Source organism: Dendrobates tinctorius, unplaced genomic scaffold (genome assembly GCF_039654945.1).
Source record: "Dendrobates tinctorius isolate UK_male_01 unplaced genomic scaffold, ASM3965494v1 ptg000107l, whole genome shotgun sequence".
Classification (NCBI taxonomy): domain Eukaryota; kingdom Metazoa; phylum Chordata; class Amphibia; order Anura; family Dendrobatidae; genus Dendrobates; species Dendrobates tinctorius.
In genome coordinates this window covers 29,114,981-29,137,500 of record NW_027361775.1, presented here as the reverse complement: position 1 = coordinate 29,137,500, position 22,520 = coordinate 29,114,981, and the positions used below count along the sequence as shown (strand labels likewise).

General features: G+C 43.3%; 1 protein-coding gene and 1 long non-coding RNA gene across 2 annotated transcripts; both read left to right on the top strand.

The window, feature by feature from the left end:
- The first annotated feature begins 6,809 nt into the window (after positions 1 to 6,809).
- LOC141100682 (uncharacterized) lies at positions 6,810 to 7,603 on the top strand. The gene is made up of 3 exons (XR_012234741.1): positions 6,810 to 7,265; positions 7,335 to 7,406; positions 7,522 to 7,603. It is a non-coding gene; the product is annotated as an uncharacterized lncRNA (long non-coding RNA).
- Positions 7,604 to 7,632: 29 nt separating this feature from the next.
- Positions 7,633 to 9,252, top strand: LOC141100681 (uncharacterized). Its single transcript, XM_073589319.1, has 2 exons — positions 7,633 to 8,132; positions 8,256 to 9,252. The coding sequence occupies exons 1-2, from the start codon at positions 7,801 to 7,803 to the stop codon at positions 9,250 to 9,252; spliced, it is 1,329 nt and encodes a 442-aa protein (XP_073445420.1). The 5' UTR covers positions 7,633 to 7,800.
- Positions 9,253 to 22,520: the final 13,268 nt, after the last annotated feature.

Here is a 22,520-nt window from a genome sequence, read left to right as displayed (position 1 = left end):
GTTAGCTCGGCCCCAGGAGATATTGGGAAAGTTATTATGGTGTCCTTGTACATCCAAGAGTAAAGCATGTGCTAGAAAGTCTCCAGTCAAACTGAAATCAGACAAGCTGTGTAGACCAGTTGTTCTGCCCATTCTGTGCAGCTAGATATTCTTAAGTGCTGTTCCAGCTATTGTCAGTAGGTGTCATAAGTTGCCCTTCTCCTTTTTATTCATGTGTTTGAAATTTTCTGTTCTCCAAATGGTTAACTGTTCAGAACCGCCCCTTCTTCTTGCCTTGGTCAACAACATGTAACCATTTTCCAGCTGTCTCCTGAGCAGCCCACATGTGTTTAGCTCAGCTCTTTGCAAAACCATTGCTAACAACAAGCGGATTCTGGTAAGATAATGCAATTATGAGTTATGCATAAGTGTTAGTAGCCATAATGCAGCCCCCATGATGTTTGCAATGCATGTTCAGCTCCTGTAATGCTATTTCACTGCCTGATTAGTTATATGCATCCCCTGGATATGCATCCTCTTGTCAGTGAGTGCAAATCTGGCAGCCATTAGTTGTGTTAGATAGTTTTCTCTTTTGCTGCTGTGTATGTTTTATTGCTCAGCTGTTATATAATTCATGATAACAGCATCCTGTATCATTGCTACTGTTGTGATAATACCTTGCATTGCTGTATATTACCTACCAGTACTGACATGCTGCATTATATCTCTCTCTTATAGTTTTTACCTGAATCATCCACATTTTGTTCAACAATCTTTGATATCATCTACAACTTTGTACAACAACCCCTGATCTCATCTACTCTACCGTACCATCTATTATCATTTCCCATTGTTGTACGTATCATCCCAATAAATAATAGACTTAAGCACCCATACAGTCTTGTTTCTGGGAGTGGATGAAAGGTCAAGCCGTATGCTGGAATCCACACAGCGTCATATGTGGAAGAAGGAGAAAACAAACAAAAAGGAGGGCACCGCTGACTTTAATGAAGAAAATGGGTTCACCGGGGGCATGTCAATGAGAATAGCATGGAAAGAGAAAAAAGCGACTTGCCCATAAAAAGGGAACACCACATGAATAATGTATATAGTAAACAAAAAATATTTTTATTAAGCAGAAAAAACACACATAGTACAACACTGGACCCATAAAAGCAATTAAAAACATGCAAAAGCATAAACTGGTCATGTGGTTATGAAACAATGACCCTCCACAACCAAACCCCACAGATGAAGGCAAATATGTTCAAACAGCATGAACCGTGCACATAGAGTATATAAATATTTTTGTTTACTATATACATTATTCATGTGGTGTTCCCTTTTTATGGGCAAGTCGCTTTTTTTCTCTTTTCATACGTGGAAGAAGGCAGAACACCAGTCCTGCCTGGGAAGCGATTGTAGTAATCATAGAAGCAGTCAGGAGCATCAATGTTACCTCAAGATAGAAGTGAGAGTTACAGCACCGGACTCATCCCACAACTCCCACCTCACTGCAGGAGCAAGGGACAGTTCTGCTTAGTTTACGACACTATGATAATGAATCAGGGGATCAGTAAACGTTTTTGCAGTTTTGAAGGTAAGCAAAGAGCAAATTCTAGAGATGTTTTTGAGTTGCAGGTGACATAAATGTCCATGTGATTGGCTATAGGGAGTGAGGGAAAGATTTGAGTCAATGATAACCCCAAGTCAGCTGGCATGCTATCTAGGAGTTAAGGCTGTCCCACACACAGAAATTAAAATATCAGGGCTATTTAGGTTATTTAGAAAGAACAAACACAATAAGTTTGTGTCAGACACCGCACTGAACTTGCTCACTGAGACAGTGCACGTGTCCTGAGTAAAGCAAACTGTGCTCAAAGCTACCTGTGGATCGGGCAGCAACCGAATAGATGCGTACTTCAGAGCTGCAGGTCCTGAAGAACGTGACTGCTAGAAGCGTGGCCTAAACTCCAGAGAGCTAGGAGCTGCAAGACAATTCCTAGCAGAGTAACTGCGAGACAAAGTTACCAAGGGGCATAGACAGTGAGAATAGTCAGGACGTAGCCAATGAGTCACACACAGAGATAGCTGCAGGGTACAAGAGGGGCGAGCAGAGAGTTGTCAGGTCACATGCAATGAGTCATACACCGATAGTTGCAAGGTACAAGAGGGGCGAGCAGAGAGTAGTCAGGTCACATGCAACGAGTCATACACAGATAACAACACAGTACAAAATCAACAGGCAAACTCACAACGGGAAACAGAATCGGGTCAGAACCATATAAACAAGCTATAACAATGAACAGGCACACGGGGGTCAGTACACTCGGCCAATGGCAAAAGTATAACTGGCAGGGATTGAAGCTACCCAGGGGTTTATGAAGCTCTCCCAGAACCAGAAAGAGGCCACAATCATTAACCCCAAGTGTGCAGCTCAAAAACCCGCACTGGGATCATGACAGTTTGGTTTTGGAAAGATTCAGATAGAGAGGACATAGTGATAGACACAGTGGACAATCAGCGGTATTTTGTAGTATTCTGAGATGATGTCAGAATAATAAACATTAACTGTAGTGTTAAAACCCTGTAGTCTCAGGAGAAAGCCAAGCAGTCCAACAGAAGATAAGAGTAACTAGTATGAAAGTACAATTTTAGTTCATATATTTGATATACTCTTTGTTTCTTTTATATTTTAAATATCATATAATAAGTTACAAATTTGGGTATAAATCTTGTGTTGGAAGTTGGACATGTCTGCTGTAGAGCCACAAAATGTCCACAAGGTGTCAGTGTTTAGTAAAGAACATTTACACTAAAGCAGCATTTCCCAAATCCATTCCTCGGGGAACCCCGGCAGGTCAAATTCTGAGGATTTCCTTAATATAGCACAGATGATTTAATTAGTCTCACTACATTTGTAATTGGGTTTTCTCAATAGGAAATCCTCACACATGACCTATTTACATTCCCTTTTGCCAGGCTTTGACAAACTGGGTACTAAATGAAAGCAAGTAAATACATTAATGTGTACACAGTCATAACCTATTGTGCTTAGACAACAAACTAATAAATATTTTAGTGCCCAAAAAAATCAGTAGGTAATTAGTAGCCTAATTAACAATTTTCTTTTTCATACTCTTATTTATATAAACATTTTATATGCAGCCCAATACAAATAAATGGGGTGGACCCAGAAGGTACTGCGGCTGTGACAAGCAAGTCGAATAAAATCTGATGAGGCTGGACTTCTTGACAGCTAACATAAGAAAAAATTCAAAAACACTTACATATGAAAGGTAGACTCGCCAAACCCAGACTAGCAGGATGCAGCAGACCTCCATTGATAAAGGCTTAGGGCAGCACAGGTGCAACCCACTGATGAAAACAGCCAGTGACCAAAAGAAAAAGAGGAGCTGGCTGCCTAGTGGGAAAAATGCCCACAGATAAGGCTTGCATAGGACCTCAGTCACACAGTGCAGTGCGGTGCAAAGTGTCTGAACAGCCTATTGATCACGCCCATAGTATTAGCAGATGGGCTGCTCAGTACTATATACATGCATCACACAGAAAAACCAAGCCAACATAAAGAGACCCGGCTGCATCCTGCAAAAATGATAAAAGTGCAAAAAGATAAAAAAATGGGGTATTAGTTACTATTTTGGCCAAAGCAGATAAGCTCGCAACCCGAACGTCAAGGGTCCCCAGATTTTGCGAGTCTCTAACACTAAATCTGAACAGCTAACATAAGAAAAAATTCAAAAAAACTTAGGCTAGTTTCACACTAGCGTTTTTTGCCAGCAGCGCACGCCGCCGCTCATCCCCGCCCCCTGCCCACCCCCTCCGGTCATCTCCGCCTATTATCGCACACAGCTGCATACGATCTGCACACCCTATCTTTAGCATAGGGTGCGCAGACCGAGCGCTAGTAGGATTTTGCATGCGCTGCGCCATTTTGATGGTGCGCCGGTGCGCGCCGAACGCACCATATTGCATTTTGGCGCGCTTGCAGTTTTGGATAAATCTCACCTGAATAGCAATCCACTGAAAAAAGACGTCAACCCAAAAACATCACATAAAATATTAATGCACTCTAGGATGCAGCAAGCCCCAATGATTAAAGTTGCAGGCAGCACTGGTGTAAAATACTGATGAGCACCCACTCAGGCGCACACCATCCACGAGGGGTGGTTTCTAGGTATTAAAGATGCTAACAGATAAAGCTTGTATGAGGTGTTAGTAACACAGATATGTGTAGTGCATCATGTCCGCTTACAGCCTATAGATAAAGCCCATACTATTAGATAAGGTACTATATCAGCACACCCAGTGTCAGACTGGGGTGCCAAGGGGCCACCAGTTACCGACTCCAGGGCCCCACTTTCCAATTACATTTAATGTGACATTATCCTCAATCACAAATGTATATAACAATGAGCTGGGCAGATTGGTAAATGAATAAGATGCTGCCTTTGTCTGTACATAGTGATTCAGGAATATAGTGCCAAGTATTGCTGCTCATATAAGAGGATGGTGGCCCACTATTGCCCAGGAGCCCATCAGAGGACTCTCCTGTGGGCCAGTCCAAGCCTGAGTGCACCAACAAAGACAAACTTCTCAATTTCTGTCGCCAGCACTCGAGGGCCTGGCATCTTGCAAAGATGAATAATAATACTACTTGAGTTTTAGTTGACATTTTGTCTAAAATACACAAATGCAAATATGCTTGCTGCATCCAGCAGCACATTAGTATTGTGACCATGTGTTGCTTTTTTTTCGTTCTGCTCACCGGAAGAGCAACATACATTTCATTGAGAAATACCATTGATCTTTGTGGAACCATAGTCAGTAGGGAAAATAAGTAGACTTTTTTCTTGTGGTAGACCATGAAGCTTCTATAGATAAATCATCAGCTTTAAATTTAATTAAACAAGCTAATGACCCACAGAAGCAGAGTGGAAATTCCCAGGTTCTTCATTGGTGACTTCAAATGTGAGCAACCTAAGATTATTAAACACGCACAGAATTTCTAATGGAAATGTAATGAAGACTTATGACATACATTCAACGTCTCCCCGAGGAAAGAAGTATCCAGAAAAAAATGAAATTAATCTGATTTAATTGTTGTACACAGTGCTGGCTAATAAAAATGAAAAGAGCAGCAAATTTCAAGGAAAGTGAAAACTTTCCATATTATTTACAGGCGAGGATTGTCATGAAAACACTGCAGATTTTATGAGTCTTTTGAGGACTGAACGATAAGCTGGCAATGAAAATCCTGCCTTTGCAACTCAAACCGAAAAGATGATCAGCAAAACTAAAGAAGTTAAAAAAAACCAAGAACATTTCTTGACTAGTATAAATAATACTGTCCACACGATAAATGCAGAAGTTTATTCTGCCTTCTGCACCACTAGGAGGAAAGCTTTATTATATCCTGTGACAGTGCTGAGACAATGTCGGTATTTATGTACTATGTAATTATGCTAATTGCAGTAGGACAATGATATATTGTTTTATTCTGGATTCCACCAGATGGAAAACAAAAAAATCAAAAGGCACATGTACTGTAATAACTATTTCTTCTTAAAGGGGTTGTCCGGGCAAAGGTATTTGATGACCAACAGGATAAGCCATCAATAGCAGATGGACAGGGGTTTGGCATTTAGATGATTTTTGCTCCAGCAATGGCGATCCGGCGACATACGTTTTTTTAAAAATGGTAGTCTATGGCCGCCGGATCCGGCGGCATCCGGTTTTTGCCTAATTCCGGCGCCGGATCCGGTTTTTGCACTGAGCATGCTCCAAAAAGTATCAAATTTGGGGAAAAACACCTGCCAATCTCCACCCACCCTATAGGAAAGGTAGAGAGAGGGCATTCATCAACCTTAATGCAGAGGAGAAAGAGCTACTGGAGACACACACAGCCACTGGATTCTGCCACATATACACCAGCCAGCCAGACATCCAGCAACCAACTGGATTTTTGACAGCCATCCACTATTGGACCTCCAGCGAGCAGGAGTTTGAGTATAAAAATTTTCTTGCAAGCATAGGATTTCGTTTTGTCTGTGTGACTGCTGATGCCTGCGCACCCATGCCCGTCACAGCAAGCGACTGTCTTGCCGCCTTCCCAGCTAAACTTGTCACCACCATGACCCCCACAAACGCCACTTGAACCCCTGCCGCAGAACCCCCATCACTGCTGTCACTGCTAGCCACCACGCTGGAGTCCCATGCTGTACCTGCTGCTGCCTGCCCAGCATGTATATGTATATACACACACACATGTATGTTGTTCATACATTGTACTATTGTTTTTAAAAAGTTTCAGGTGTGGTCATCAGTGTGGGGAGGGATTCTAATTATGAAGGACAGTGTGAAGTAGTTTGTGTGGGTGGGTGGGTGAATTTATGTGTAAATACTGTAGGGGGAGGTACTGTATATACTCGTGTATACGCCAAGATGTTACGCCCATTTTTGGTGCTAAAAGTCCCCCTCTTGGCTTATACACGGGTCATCTCCCTGTGGGTCAGAGGGGGAGCAAGGGTGTCACAGATCATCCTGCTGTCATATCTGTAGCCTTGCTTGCTTCTCCACTGTCTCCCTTCCTGTCTTCAGTGGTAACGTTACCATTCCTGAATCTGTGCGTTGCAAGCATAGTGATATCCACCTTTCCTGGGTCCATTGCTGCTCACTGCGGTCTCTGCTGCATCCTCAGTGGGTGCGTTGATGTGAGAAGTGCGTGTCCCCCTCTGCTGGATGAACAGTCACTGACACAAGAAGTGGCAGACAGGGGCGATGGACCCACAATAGGCTTTTTTTTTTTTTTTGGCATATGGGGGCATATTCTATGGAACAGCATATGGGGCCATAGTGTATGGATTACACACTGGGCTTATGTGTTCCCAATTTTTGGGCCGGTGCGGCTTATACACGAGTATATACATAGTAATTTTGCGATGGTTTGTTGTCCAAGCTGCATTTTATAGGGTGGTGAGAGTGGAATTCAAAAAATCTTATTTTTTACTATTTTTGTTGTTTTGTTTGATTGTAAAAATAAATGTTGCACACAGCACAAATCTAAACTACATCGTGCTTTTTTCATGCAGGAACTTGCCCAGGACACTACTGCAAAATCCTAATTTGCAACACATATTGTAAGTATACAGGCCTGAAAGCTTTGAATATGGTTAGTGTTGTAGGTAACAATTGTTTTCATTACAGAATTTCAGCCAGACATGTCTTCTTCTGGGAGCCCTCCCTCACATCGCCAGCGAAATGAGGTATTTTTTTTTTTATTGCCAGAACATTCTTGGTACACATAACCCAATATATGCATTCTTGGTTAATAGGAAGCTGAACCAGAGGGTCTCTCAGAAGGAGACGGGCGTAGCGGAGAAATGCCTGGAGTGGGCTCCCCGCATGTAAGTATCTTTGCATTAATTGCACTAAAACATGTTCTTACACATCACTGGACCTAAAAACAAGATTCACATAACAGCATTTAATTTTCCTTTTCTTCTTTTTTTTTCATTATAGGCTTCTGAATCTGTGGCTCGTCCGAGAGTTCCTCAAAGTGCCTCCCAGAGTCGTCGGCAACCACGCTGGGGCGGTCGCTATAGAGTAAGGATTTTTTTTTTAGGACTTTTATAAGGTTTGTACATAATGCTGTGATTGTTATGTTTACCTTTTTTGTCTTTAAACAGGCTTCACAGCGTGCTCACGATTCCGACAGTGAGGATGTGGCTATTGATGTGGACCTCTTGATTGATATGGTGAGAGATCGTGAGCCGCTCTGGAATATGGCGGACCGCTTCCATGCAGATGCTAGTGTTACTAGACGACTCTGGGAGGAAGTGTGCCATGCTGTGGTATCTAACTGGGAGGAACTCCATTCTCGGGCACAGAAAGAACAGCGTAAGTATTCACATTTCAGTAATGTTTCCGGATGTATTGTGCTTGATCCTAATCATTTTGTGTTTTCAATTTTCAGGGGAAAGAGTTCAGTTGCGGTGGCGGTCAATGTGGGATCGCTTCAAGAAGGAGTTCAACAAAGAGATGCAGGCTCCCAGCGGATCAAGAGGACGCAGGAGCCGCTATAAGTATTCTGAGGCCCTGTCATTCCTGAGATCAACTATGGTGACAAGAAGGTAAACATTCCTACCAGAAGTGACTAAATAAAAAATGGTCAAATGTGTAATCTTTTTTTTTTGCAGCCAGGGCTAATGAATATCATGATATTAATGTCTATTTTTTTCTACTTTTTTCAACAGCACCTTCAGCAGCACGCGGGAGCCTGCATTGAACCCTTCTGGAGCGATCCCCCAGGAGGCCGACACCATGGACCACAACATACCCAACCCCTCTGCACCCTCCCTGCCTTCCCTTGTGTGTGATCCCTCAGCCCCATCCACCTCTGCTGGAGCATCTGTGCAGGCTTCATTACATGAAGCTGCTGTTGACGAGGTAGGCTTTCCTTTACCTCACCCCTCTGACACAGCTGCCCTCTATAGAACACCTTTGAGTTCTGGGCGGCTGCGTCAGCGGGGTCAGGAAAGGCAGTTTGCTGCAGAGTTTATGAATCTACATGCATCCTTTCAAAACGCTATGAAAGTCATGACCCAGCAAATGTCTGCTGGGTTCAATCTTGTTACTAGAGAGGTGCTTGATTTAGGCACGCGTGTTGAAAGGATGCATCTAGATGCAAATAAAGTGCCGCATCATTCTTTTTTCAAAGCTGTGATTGAGCGGCTGGACAACCTAACTCCTGAACAGCAGCTGCATGTAATGCAAGCCTGCCAGGTGGCCTTAGCACAGGTGACATCAGCAGCCCCTCCAACCGGCCCAGTAGTTGCTCCAGGCCCGGTCCTTCCTACCCCTCCTGTACCATACCATTTTCCCCAGTACCAACCTCCTGCCCCTTTCCAGTCTGCTTCCCCGTACCAGTTCCCAACTGCATCCGTGCCTCCACTCCCTTCCCAACCTACACTCCCTTCCCAACCTACACTCCCTTCCCAATACATCCAGTCTCCTTCCACATCCCAAATTCAAGCGTCCTTCACCCACAGTTTAGTTTCCCCCCCGTCTATTGTTTTCTCCACCCCTTCATCAGCTTTATCCACCCCTTCACCTTCTTTCTCCATTCCTATACCTTGTCCTTTGCTATCTGACCCCTCACAAACTACATCCTCCCACAACACCCCTGTTGAAGTGGTCCAAACTGAGAGCCCCTCCAATACTATTTCCGCTACACATTACACCAATCTTTAATGTGTTTTGTTGTTACCAATAAAAAAGTTTTATTACAAAAATATAAAAGAAAAAATTCCAGCTAAAGCTGATAGACTGAAAATTTTTTTTTATTTTTATCAAATGTTTTTGTTTCTTTTACTGTTAATATAACATGTCGATGTATAAAACTCAATGAGTGTGAGTGATTGTGTGAGAGTAGGTGTGTGTGAGTATGTGAATGTATGGGAGTGTGTGTACAAGAACATGTATGAGTAACGTACGTGTGTGGCGGTGGGGGGAGGCCTGCTGGTGGGCCGTACTGTGGAAGGTCCTTGGATACCGCTTTATAGCCCCTATATTATTTTCTACACACCACACTACATGATTTAGTAGAAAGTTTTTTACTAAATGATAATTTTTGTTCAATTTTAAAAGAGCTTTGTCAGGAATTTAAAAAATGGGAATATTTTGGTACAAAAAATAGGTAGTAAAACAATATAGAATACTGATACAAAGGTACTAATACTTTACCAAAATTGAAGCTAACAAGGTAAAGTAACTTAAACCACAGAAATGGTTTGGTACAACAAGGTAAAAAATTGGTTTTAACATCTCAAACCATGTCATCCTGCCATTCAACTCTACCTTCAGGTGACATAAAGTACTCGGCAAATGTGTCCCTCATTCTGGACACTGCTAGAGTACTTCGCACATTAGCACTGCGATAATCATGCAATGTGGTTTCAACATCATTGTCTTCGATGGCAATCTGTTCCTTACTAATAACCAAATTGTTTAGCACAACACATGCTTTTACCACCTCATCCACATTTTCTGTTTTCAAGTTAATTGCGGTCAACAGTACTCTCCATTTAGCGGTAAGAATTCCAAATGAACACTCCACCATCCGCCGTGCTCGTGTCAGGCGATAGTTGAACACTCTTTTTGTTGGTGTCAAGTCTCTGCTTGCGTACGACTTCAGCAGGTGTTCTGACAGCTGAAACGCTTCATCACCTACGCAGACAAATGGCAGTGGTGGCCCAGAAGTTTGAGGAAGCGGTCTTGGAGGTGGGAATTGGAATGTGTTTCCGTACAAATTACGTCCCATTGCTGAAATTTTAAAAACTTGTGAGTCATTGGAGCGTCCATAGGCCCCAATATCCACCGCAATGAATTTGTACTTGGCATCTGCAATCGCCATCAGGACTATTGAGAAATATTTTTTATAATTAAAAAACTCAGATCCCGATCCTGCTGGTTTAGTGATCCTGATGTGCTTGCCATCAACTGCACCCAGGGAATTCGGAAACTGACAGATGCTGTAAAATTGGTCAGCTATTTCGAGCCACCTCTCTGTTGTGGGCTGTGGGATAAACTCTTCATGTAGACTGTCCCACAATGCGCGGCATGTGTACTTGATGATACCTGATAATGTTGAAATCCCAATCCTATACTGGTACTGTAGCGACGAAAGCGATTCACCTGTTGCAAGGAATCTGTGGGAAAAGTTAAAAAAATAATTAATGCAAAATAACTGCAACAACAGGAGGAGACACATTTCCAGTATACTGAAGTCTGCTTTGAAGGACAAAGAATAACAATTGCTTACCGGAGAGTGACCATCAAACGCTCCGGTGGTGAGATGGAGAAGCGGCAGTAGGTGTCACGTCTCCGGATCAGTTCTCCAACCCTGGCCAGCAAAAAATCATCCTTGTATAATGAAAAAACTTCTCTGGATTTCCTCGCAACGACAGATATAACGTTGCAAACACTCCCAGTGTCAGCCTCTGTGCAGTTATAGGGTGAATCCAGAAACGACGTCGGCGCAGACGCATGATACGCTGCCTTTGTCGCTCCTTCGCCATGACAATTGCTGCCAAAGAATTGGTCTCAAAAGTGAAATCAATGTAAGCCTGAGCGATGTTCCCAATAATGGCTTCCATCTTGCTCCAAACAACAACCTCTCAACAGGGTGTATACCAAGGTATATATAGGATTTTCTGTAAATGCCAGTAGCCAATGGATCCGGCATAACATGTGAAAAAACTGATGCACCGGTTCCGGTTTTTTGCCGGATCCGGTCAACGGATTATGCCGGATCCGGCAAAAAAACGGACAAAACGGATGGAAAAACTGATGCACCGGTTCCGTTTTTTTGCCGGATCCGGCATAATCCGTTGACTGGATCCGGCAAAAAAACGGAACCGGTGCATCAGTTTTTTCACATGTTATGCCGGATCCGGCAATGCGGCACAGCGCCGCATCGCGCCTGATGCACAAAAACTGATGTGTGAAAGTAGCCTTAAAGGGCTGTCTACTACTCGAACAACAGCTTCTCAATTCCACCAGTAAAATAATCTTAATATATACTTACCCTGGAATGTCTTCGCATCCTGTTCCGTCCAGATGTGTCCGGATCCCAGAATTCCAAGCGGTAGAAGTTCACCGACCGCCATATTAGGACACGCAAGTGATGGGTGTCTCATTATGGAAACTGATGGTGGTACCAGCCTCTTGCACCACACACACACACACACACACACACACACACACACACACACACTGTATACGCCATACGCACCACACACACAAACACACACACTGTATATGCCATACCCACCACACACACACACCCACACACTGTTTATGCCATACCCACCACACACACAAACACACACTGTATATGCCGTACGCACCACACACACTGTATACGCCGTACACACCACACACACACACACACTCTGTATACACCGTACGCAGCCTCTTGCGCGGTACCACTGGTGGAACACCGTCGTGAACACGCCGCCGGGATCAGCCGCATGATTCCCTCACCGCCGCCATCTTTGTACAGAAGGAGCGTATGCGCAGTTTTAATGTGACAGCTACTATCTGCCTGCACAAAGATGGCGGCGGTCTGATTTACTGCGCCTGCGTGAATTTTGCGCAGGTGCAGTGAATAATTCGGCTGATCCCGGTGGCAGATGTGCAATGTGTCTACAGGCAGAGGAAGCCGGTCACATTAAAGGGGTTTTCCCACGAGCAAAAGTTCACTTTAAAAATTGCCTGTGTCTGACCGTGTATGGAGCATACCACATCTCCTTGGCAGGGGATGAAGCAAAATCCAATACTGACATTACAGCAGGGGATCACAGAGGATTCATTTTGTCAGGTAAAATATTTCACTGACTATTTTTAAACAACATTTTACCTCACAAAATGTATCTTCTGCGATCTCCTGCTGTAATGTCAGTATTGTCTTCTGCTTCCTCCCCTGCCCAGGAGCTGTGGTATGTTCAGACACAGAGAATTTTTAGGGGAGAGTGCATGGGGTACATAGGTCAAAGAAGAGATGACATAAGAAGAGAAGACAGCAGATGGAGTAGAGAGAGACAGAGCACAGGGGGAGACAGCTCAAATGGGACAGCACATGAGGGGAGAACACAGCACAGGAAGGAGAGAGACAGCAGACAAGGGGGATACCACATGGGGTAGACAGGTCAAAGAAGAGAGCACAGATGGGAGAAGTCAGCACATGGGGAAAGAGAGAGTGGATAGGTGGGTGAGCACATGAGGGGGAGAAATTCTCAACGCTGCAAAGCCTGCCCCCATCGTGACATTACCGCCCTCCTGATGTGATAGCATCGGGCCTCCATCTAGTAAGACTTATACTCACCCCTGGTGTTGGTGCAGTTAAAGCGATGTTGACAATTGCTCTCCCGGGGACTGTGTGACATTTTCACATGATTCTTGTGGTCAGTCAGCGTTAGTTTCACTCTCCCTTTCTTCGGGCAAATCAGACATCAGGAGGAAGTCAGTCCTCTATCTGTCCCCTTACTTCCTCTGGATGTCAATTACATCTGTAGGAGAGGAGCTGGAATTATGTGAAAACTGCAGGGATCATGTGAAAACATATGGATTCAGAAGGGGTTGTAATGTGACAGCTGTTATGCGGCAATGATGTCACAGAAGGTTTGGAGACACACCCCAAACTTTGGGTATACTTATAGTATGTGAAGTAATGCAAATGTTTTGTGTATCCAGCATCTCGTCCACAGGAAACTATTCCATATTACAATTCGAGATTAAAAACATCCAAGAAAAATAGAGTGAAGAAAAAATAATAGTGATGAACCTCACACACTTCAAACAGTTCAGTTCTTATTCATGGAATTATAATCATTTCATTGTTCAATCATTTCCTGTTGACCTGATGCTGGATACACCCAACATTTGCATTTCTACCTGCTATACATATTTGATTGAAGCCTTGAAGTCTCGAGTACGACTAATAGTTTCAGGCTATTGGTTCCAGCCTCTGCAATAATCCCAATGTGTCAAGTGGCTCTTTGGGAAAATTAGTTGCCCAACCCTCCTGCAGACTGCAAGCTCTTGCTGGAAGGGTCTTCTCCATTGTACATGCTTGTCACTTACCTAGCCATGGGGTGTTTTACTTTCTGGACATTATTATATAATTTTAATTGAATATTATTCACTGTAGATCTTGTCTTTTTGCATGTAAATAGCTCTGGAAAAAAGGGTGCTATAAAACATATAATTATAAAGTCTAATATGTTTCTATGGGTAAACAGAACTTTCGAAATGCGTTACTCATCTTTGTTCTCACTTAGGCCTGTTTCACACTTACGTTTCTGCAGTCAGTTGCCAGCCGCCAAAAAGGCGGAGAACGGATCCGTGACCGTCGAAACACCAACGGGAGCCACCGGACCGTGGTGTGATGGGATCCGCAGATCTAGGAGCGTTAAAGGAACCGCGGTCCTGTAAAACTTTTTTTACCGGCAATGTAGGGGGGCCGCGAGAAGAGAGCGGGGAACTCGCCGGCATGATCCAGTGATCGCAATTTGGATGTAGATCGCGGCCGGGATATGGAGCGCGATCACGCGTGAGTTGGAGTGCGATCGCGCGTGAGTTGGAGCGCGATCCCGCCGGTTCATCGCGGGAGTTGGAGCGTGATCCCGCCCGACTCGCACGATCACGATTATCGCAAAAAAGAGAGAGAGGAAGATTTTAGCGGCTCTCGGGCGGTAGTTAAGGGTTAAAATGCTTCCCGGAGTAAAAATAGCGGACCGTCACTGCAAAAAAACGTTGCAGGGTCTGTCTCATCCGCCCGGGAGCCGCTAAAATCTTGGCGGATCAGTACAATAACGGGTGTGACGGACGGCCGTCAGTCAGGATCCGCCAATAATGTAAGTCTATGGGTGTAAAAAATGGATCCGCCCCTATTTTGGTGGATCCGTTTTTTTTAAAAATTGGCGGATCTTGACTGATGGGAAAAAACTGATGTGTGAAACAGGCCTTAGGCTTCAGACACATGACTATACTGTATTTTGGTTCTGTGTGACTCTGTGGCACCCCTTACAATTGCTTGAGCCCTTACTGTATCTCTGCATGCCTCAGATTTCAAATAGCGAATCCTGTATTTAGCTTATAGGACATAACTGCTCTGTACACACAGCACCTGAGTGAACATGATATAGAAGCATATGGAGGTCATAGAGATTTATGTACAGGAGGTGTACAGCTGCCATGTGCTACTCTACAGGCTTTACCCACAGGACTCTGCCATCGACATGACGCCTTATATTACGCTCGGCTAAAATCTTTTTCTCGATAAAACAAAAAGTATCTTCACCATTTTCAGCTATGAGTCTCTACTCTCCACAACAGCCTTCCTCCTCCATACGACTTATGGATTTCCACCAGTCACTTTTTCTTCTTTGGCTCCCAAAGTTTCTTGGGGAACAATTACAGTGTCAGAATCTGGTACCACTGTCGAGTACAGCATCACATTGACCACCATACATAAGAGACATATCAAGTATACATAATAAACATGGACAACCACACTGAGCCAGCAATGGGAAAAGGAGCGTAACTGTGATGATTGTTACTACTCACAATATAGAATCAGGTATATGGCTACCAATCAAATATATTGTTCAAAAAACAAGGTACAGGTAATCGTTAAAATATAACTTTAATGCTATTATTTAAAATAAGAGGCTATCAGAAATGTTAGACAAAAGTAAGAAACACACAACAAATAACAAAAATTCACATGACATATCATATGCATCAGCAGAGCATGAATGTGGGAGACATTGGGTCTCCTTCTCCTGAATTCTCTGATGCGTATAATGTACTCATAAACTAGGCATATTAATTTGCATAAACCATAATCGGTGGAACATGTCAAATCTATTTGGTTATAATTGGGTCCCAATATTCATACTGTGACAATGAATAGCATTGTAAGAAAAGGAACTGTCTCACCCAATTGTGAAGTGCAGAAAAATTCCTATAGGGTCCTATTGGTCAGAATATGGAGGGGGGTCATGTTTTTTTGGCCACACATTGCTCTACCATTCTGATGACTCAATGGGATACATATACTCTGTGCCCCTTGTTGCTCCCGATGCGTTTAATCCTGTGACTCATCAAGGGAGGTATAGAGCAAAATTAGTTATAAGGGTCTTATAGAGATGATGGGTACATACCCATCTCTCATGTTGACAGCAAGCATCTCCACAGTTTCTTTATGGCAATCTCTACTTCAGGACACCTAGAACTAATCCTAGAGAATTCACCAAAATGGGGATGAAAACCATAATTACAAAAGAAAGGCTAGGTTCCAGTAGACTGGTTAATCTGACAGTTAAACGTGAACTCAGCAAGAGGTAAGAAAGAGGACCAGTCCTCTTGCTGAGCTGCAACGAAACACCTAAGGATTTGGTCCAACAATTGGTTTGTCCTTTCTGTCTGACCATTGGTTTCATGGTTGTAGGCAGAGGAAAATAACAAATCTATCCCCAATTTCTTACATAACGCTCTCCAGAATTTGGAGACAAATTGCACCCCCTATCTGATACAATGTTCAAAGGAACTCCATGCAATCTCAGCACATGATTGATAAACACCCTGGAAAGTGTTTCAGCACTGGGTAACCCTGATAAAGGAACAAAATGTGGCTGTTTACTGAATCGATCAACCACCACCCAAATAATAGTTTTCCCTCCCGACAAAGACAAGTCCGTAATGAAATCCATGGACAAATGAGTCCACTGTCTTTCTGGAATTGGCAATGAAACCAATTTCACTTTAGCGCGTATACAAACCACAAAAGCTACGATGGGGACATTATTACTGGAAGGGGCCCTGGATGGAGAATATTATACTAGGAGGAACCTGGATAGGGACATTATTACAGGATGGGGCTCAGGATGGCAGACATTATAGCAGGAAGGGGGTCAGGATGAGGGACAATATACCAAGACGGGGCCCAGCATGTGGAACACTGGAAGGAGCAAAGAACGTTAAACATTATTACTGCAAAGGGCCCATGATGAGGATCATTACAACTGGAAAGAGCACAGGATGGGGGGCATTATTACTGGAAAGGTCCAATGATTTAGGACATTATATGAGGAAGAGGCCAGTATGTGTGACATTAGCACAGGATGGGGGCAGTATTATATTTTGTGGGGGGGCAACACGTATGTCTTTATAGGCTACAAGGGCTAATACTTCCAAATTATTCACCGGAGCCAATTGTACTCTAGTTATGCCACTGAAGTGAGCACACTAATGGGGGCAATAACAAAATAGCTGGTAAGTAGTTATGACTTTTAAATGGAAACCTTTGTTAATTTATCCCCTTCACTACCAAGGGTGGTTTGCACGTTAACTCCCGGGCAATTTTTACAATTCTGACCACTGTCCCTTTATGAGGTAATAACTCTGAAACGCTTTCATGGATCCCGGTGATTCTGACATTGTTTTCTCATGACATATTGTACTTCATGCTAGTGGTAAAATTTAATTCAAATAACTTGTGTTTATTTGTGAAAAAGCAGAAATTTGGCGAAAATGTTGAAAATTTCACAATTTTCCAACTTTGAATTTTTATGCTCTTAAATCACAGAGATACGGCATACAAAAAACTTAATAAGTAACATTTCCCACATATTTACTTTACATCAGCACAATTTTGGAACCAAAATTTTTTTTTTGTTAGGAAGTTATAAGGGTTAAAAGTTGACCAGGGATTTCTCATTTTTGCAACACCATTTTATTTTTACGGACCACATCACATTTGAAGCCACTTTGAGGGGTCTATATGATAGAAAATACCCAAACGTGACACCATTCTAAAAACTGCACCCCTTAAGGTGCTCAAAACCACATTCAAGAAGTTTATTAACCCTTCAGGTGCTTCACAGGAATTTTTTGAATATTTAACTTTTTTTCACAAAAAAATACTTCAGGTTCAATTTTTTTTATTTTACCAAGGGTAACAGGAGAAATTGGACTCCAAAAGTTATTGTGCAAAATTGTCCTGAGTACGCTGATACCTGATATGTGGGGGGAACCACTGTTTTGGTGCATGGCAGAGCTCAGAAGGGAAGGAGCGCCGTTTGACTTTTTCAATGCAAAATTAGCTGGAATTCAGATCGGACGCCATGTCACGTTTGGAGAGCCCCTGATGTACCTAAACAGTGGAAACCCCCCACGAGTGACCCCATTTTGGAAACTAGACCCCCCAAGGAACTTATCTAGATGTGTGGTGAGAACTTTGAACCCCCAAGGGCTTCACAAAAGTTTAGCCGTACAATTAAAAAATCATATTTTTTCCACAAAAATGATCTTTTCACCCTCAATTCTTATTTTTCCAAGGGTAACAGGACCCTAAAAGTTCTTGTGCAATTTGTCCTGAGTACGCTGATAACCCATATGTAGGTGTAAACGACTATTTGGGCGCATGGCAGAGCTTGGAAGGGAAGCAGCGCCATTTGACGTTTTTGGCTGGAATTGAGATCGGACACCATGTCGCGATTGGAAAACCCCTGATGTACCAAAACAGTGGCAACCCCCCACAAATGACACCATTTTGGAAATTAGACCCCCAAGGAACTTATCTAGATGTGTGGTGAGCACTTTGAACCCCCCAGTGCTTCACAGAAGTTTATAATGCCCGGGTGTGAAAATAAAAAAATCGTATTTTGTCCACAAACATGATCATTTAGTCCCCAATTTTTTATTTTCCCAAGGGTACCAGGAGAAGTTGAACCCCAAAAGTTGTTGTCCAATTTGTCCTGAGTACACTGATACCTCATATGTGGGAGAAAACTACTGTATGGGCACATGTCGGAGCTCAGAAGGGAAGTAGTGACGTTTTGGAATGCAGACTTTGATGGAATGGTCTGCAGGTGTCATGTGCGTTTGGAGAGCCTCTGATGTGCCTAAACTATTCAAACTCCCCACAAGTGACCCCATTTTGGAAACTAGACCCCCCAAAGAACTTATCTAGATGTGTGGTGAGCACTTTGAACCCCCAAGTGCTTCACAGAAGTTTATAACGCCCGGGTGTGAAAATAAAAAAATCATATTTTTTTCCACAAAAATGATATTTTTGCCCCCAATTTTTTATTTTCGTAAGGGCAACAGGAGAAATTGGACCCCAAATGTTGTTTTGCAATTTGTCCTGAGTAGGCTGATACCCCATATATGGGGGTAAAACACTGTTTGGGTGCATGGCAGAGCTTGGAAGGGAAGGAGCACCATTTGACTTTTTCAACGCAGAATTGGCTGGAATTGAGATCAGATGCCACGTTGAGTTTAGAGAGCACCTGATGTGCCCAAACAGTGGAAAACCCTCAATTCTAACTCCAACCCTAACCCCAACACACCCCTAACCCTAATCTCAGCCCTAACCCTAGCCCTAACCCTAATGGGAAAATGGAAATATATACATTTTTTTAATTTTATTATTTTTCCCTAACTAAGGAGATAACGGGGGGTTTGATTTACTATTTATGGCGGTTTTTATGTTTGGCGGCTGTCGCACGCTAAAAGATGCTTTTATTGTAAAAATAGTTTTTGCATTACCACAAATTGAGAGCTATAATTTTTTCCATATTTTGACCCACCGAGTCATGTGAGGTCTTATTTTTTGCGGGACGAGTTGACGTTTTTATTGGTACCATTTTCGGGCACGTGACATCTTTTGATCGCTTTTTATTCCGATTTTTGGGACGCAGAATGAACAAAAACCAGCGTTTGATGAATTTCTTTTGGGGGGTGCGTTTACACCGTTCCGCGTGCGGTAAAATTGATAAAGCAGGTTTATTCTTCGGGTCAGTACGGTTACCTCATTTCGGTTTTTTTTATGTTTTAGGGCTTTTATGCAAGGAAAACAATTTTATATAAAAAATAATTATTTTTGCATCGCTTTATTCTGCGAGCTATAACTTTTTTATTTTTTTGCTGATGATGCTGTGTTGCAGCTCGTTTTTTGCTGGACAAGCTGATGTTTTCAGCGGTACCATGGATATTTATATGCGTCTTTTTGATCGCGCGTTATTGCACTTTTTGTTCGGCAGTATGATAATAAATCATTATTTTTTGCATCGTTTTTTATTTTTATTTTTTAAGGGGTTTGCTAAAGTGGTTAACTAATGGGACAGTTTTATAGGGCGGGTCATTACGGACGCGGCGATACCAAATATGTGTACTTTTATTGTTTTGGTTTTTTTTATTTCCAAAAAATGAATTTATTAGGGAATTTTTTTTTTTTTTTTTCTAATTTAGTTAGCGATTTTTTAAAAGTTATTTTTGCACCTTTTTTTAACTTTATTAGGTTGTCCCAGGGGGGACATCACTGTACTGTGACAGATCGCTGATCTGTCAAATCACAGATCACTGTGACAGATCAGCGATCAGTCACAGGCATAGACGCAGACTTCCTCATGCCTGCGCTTTGCAGGCACTGAGGAAGTCAGCTCCCTACAGGCCCACGAAGGTCCCCGTCACCATCTTGGATTTGGGGACCTGCAGGGATAGAGCCCCCCGCAGCAGCGCTGCACATTGCGCTGCTGTGGGGGGCTCAGGGAAGCCTTTAATCCCCGATACACCGCGATCGTGTTTGATCGCGTGCAAGGGGTTAACGTGTCGGGGGCGGTTGACACATTGTGCCGGGTGTCAGCTGTGATAATCAGCTGACACCCGGCCGGTGAGCGTCGCTGATCGCACTATTCCGTCCTTGGATCTTAGGTCCCAGGTCACATGGACGGAATAGTACGTCCATTGTAGGAAAGGGGTTAAAAATAGACTCACAAAACATCATCTGACAAAATTAAAATAATTTGAAAACGATGTAAGAAAATTGCAAAGAGTTTGTTTTTCACCAAAAGCTGTCATTAATTGTCCTATTAATAGCTAGACCAAATAATTATTATCTGCATTACTGTGCAGATAATTTAACGTTAACTATTTCATTTGAGATGGCACAGCCACTGCTTGACTGACTATATGCGTGTTTTTTAATATGTTATCTTTAGAGATAAGCGACTTTGCCTTTTTTTGGGTCGAGTCGGGTTTCATGAAACCCGACTTTCTCAAAAGTCGGGTCGAACGAAATCATCATGAAAAGTCGAAGGCCGACTGAAACACGAAACCCAATGAAAGTCAATGGGGAAGAAAAGTCAGCAGTGAGTGGAGGACAGGAAACACACCTACAGTGCCCATTTTAATGCCAAAAACATCAATTCTTATTACTTAAGCTTGTCAACCTTAATTTACTTTATAATAATAGTTAGGCATTGAAAACTGGGGGTTATTTGGCTAAAGTTGTGGGGGGATAGGACTGGCTCCAGATTTTCGTGGGCCCAGGGCCAAAGAGTGTCAATGGGCTCCTTTAACACTTGCCACAATTCATGATCCTCTGATACGGCAGAGAAATAGCGGTATAGTACAATGAAAAATACTTCACTTCTTACATCACATGACTGATATCCATTTTAAATTCTCCAATAGCTCTAAAAACGGACAGTATATTACTCCATACAGTATTATGGCCACCGCATAGTGCGCTATACAGAGTAATGAGGCCCATATATTTATCCATACAGAATCATTGGTCCCATATAATGTTCCATACAGAATATGATGAGCTCCACATAATGCTACAGTATATGTTGGTCCCCATGGATGAAGCTCCACTGTGTTATGGGCCCAAATAATGCTCCATATATAATGGGCCCCATTTTTAATGCTCCAGTGCATAATGGGCCCTGTAAATGCTGCTCCAGTGTCTGATGTCCACCTTTGGAATGCTCCAGTGTATGGTGGGCCTCATATATCATTCTCCAGAGTATAGTGCTCCCCAAAAATTGCTGTCCCAACATTGAAAACAATTAAATAAGTCTCCTCGCTAGGGAATCCCTGCACTAGTTTGGACTCCTCGTCGTACCCATCTTCCATCTCACTGCACTTGGACTGTTTAGACAGAGGGCATACAGACGTGATGTCATTGCGCTCTCTGACCAGAATGTCACTGTCAGGAAACGTGGAAGACGTCACGGCGGTGGAGCAGGGAGAGGTAAGTATTTCAACTTTGCAAGTGCTGTGATCCTGAGCAAGCAGGGGGGGCCCACTCAGCGACGGCACTGGCACAGGGCCCCTCATAGTACGCTGGTGTGTCTGATGGCGGGTGTGCACCCCCACCGTCAGAGACACTTGATTGTATTATGAGGGACCTTGTGCCAGTGCCGTTGCCAAACAGTGTGCCCACCCACCTGTCCAGGGCAACGGCACTCGCACGGGTGAGTGTGCCAGGTCGTGACCCCGGCCCTGTGGGGGGAGGCAGCCCAGTTAGGGAGGTGGAAAAATTGGCATATGTTGATGTTGGACATTCAGCAGCTGAAAATGGAGGAATTGGAGAAGTCCGCGGACGAGGAGGACAAAAGCAAGCCATTTTTCTGGCAACCTACGTGTCAGCAGGGGAGGGTGGGACAAAATCCTTTGAAACCCAGCATGGTTCATTTTAATGAAGGTTAGATCATCAACATTTTGGGTCGACAGACGGGTCCTTTTTTCTGTCAGGATTGATCCAGCAGCACTGAAGACTCGTTCAGATAACACACTAGCAGCAGGGCAAGCGAGCTCCAGTAAGGCATATTGTGCCAATTCAGGCCAGGTGTCAAGTTTACTGGCCCAATAATCAAAGGGGAATGACCGATGAGGGAGAACATCGATATGGGAGAAGTAGTTTGTTACCATAGTTGACAACTGCTGTCTCCTGTCACTTTCGATCGATGCAATATTACCAGTTGTGTGAGCGGTACTTGAGAAATCAGTCCACAACATGGTCATGAAACCCCTGTGTCCAACGCCACTTGGGCTGTGTGCACCACGAACACCTCTTTCATGTTGCCCCCTACGACTTGTTGGAAAAACATCACCGCCGCTGTGTGCTGGGAATGCCTCAAACAAACGGTTTACCAGAGTTGCTT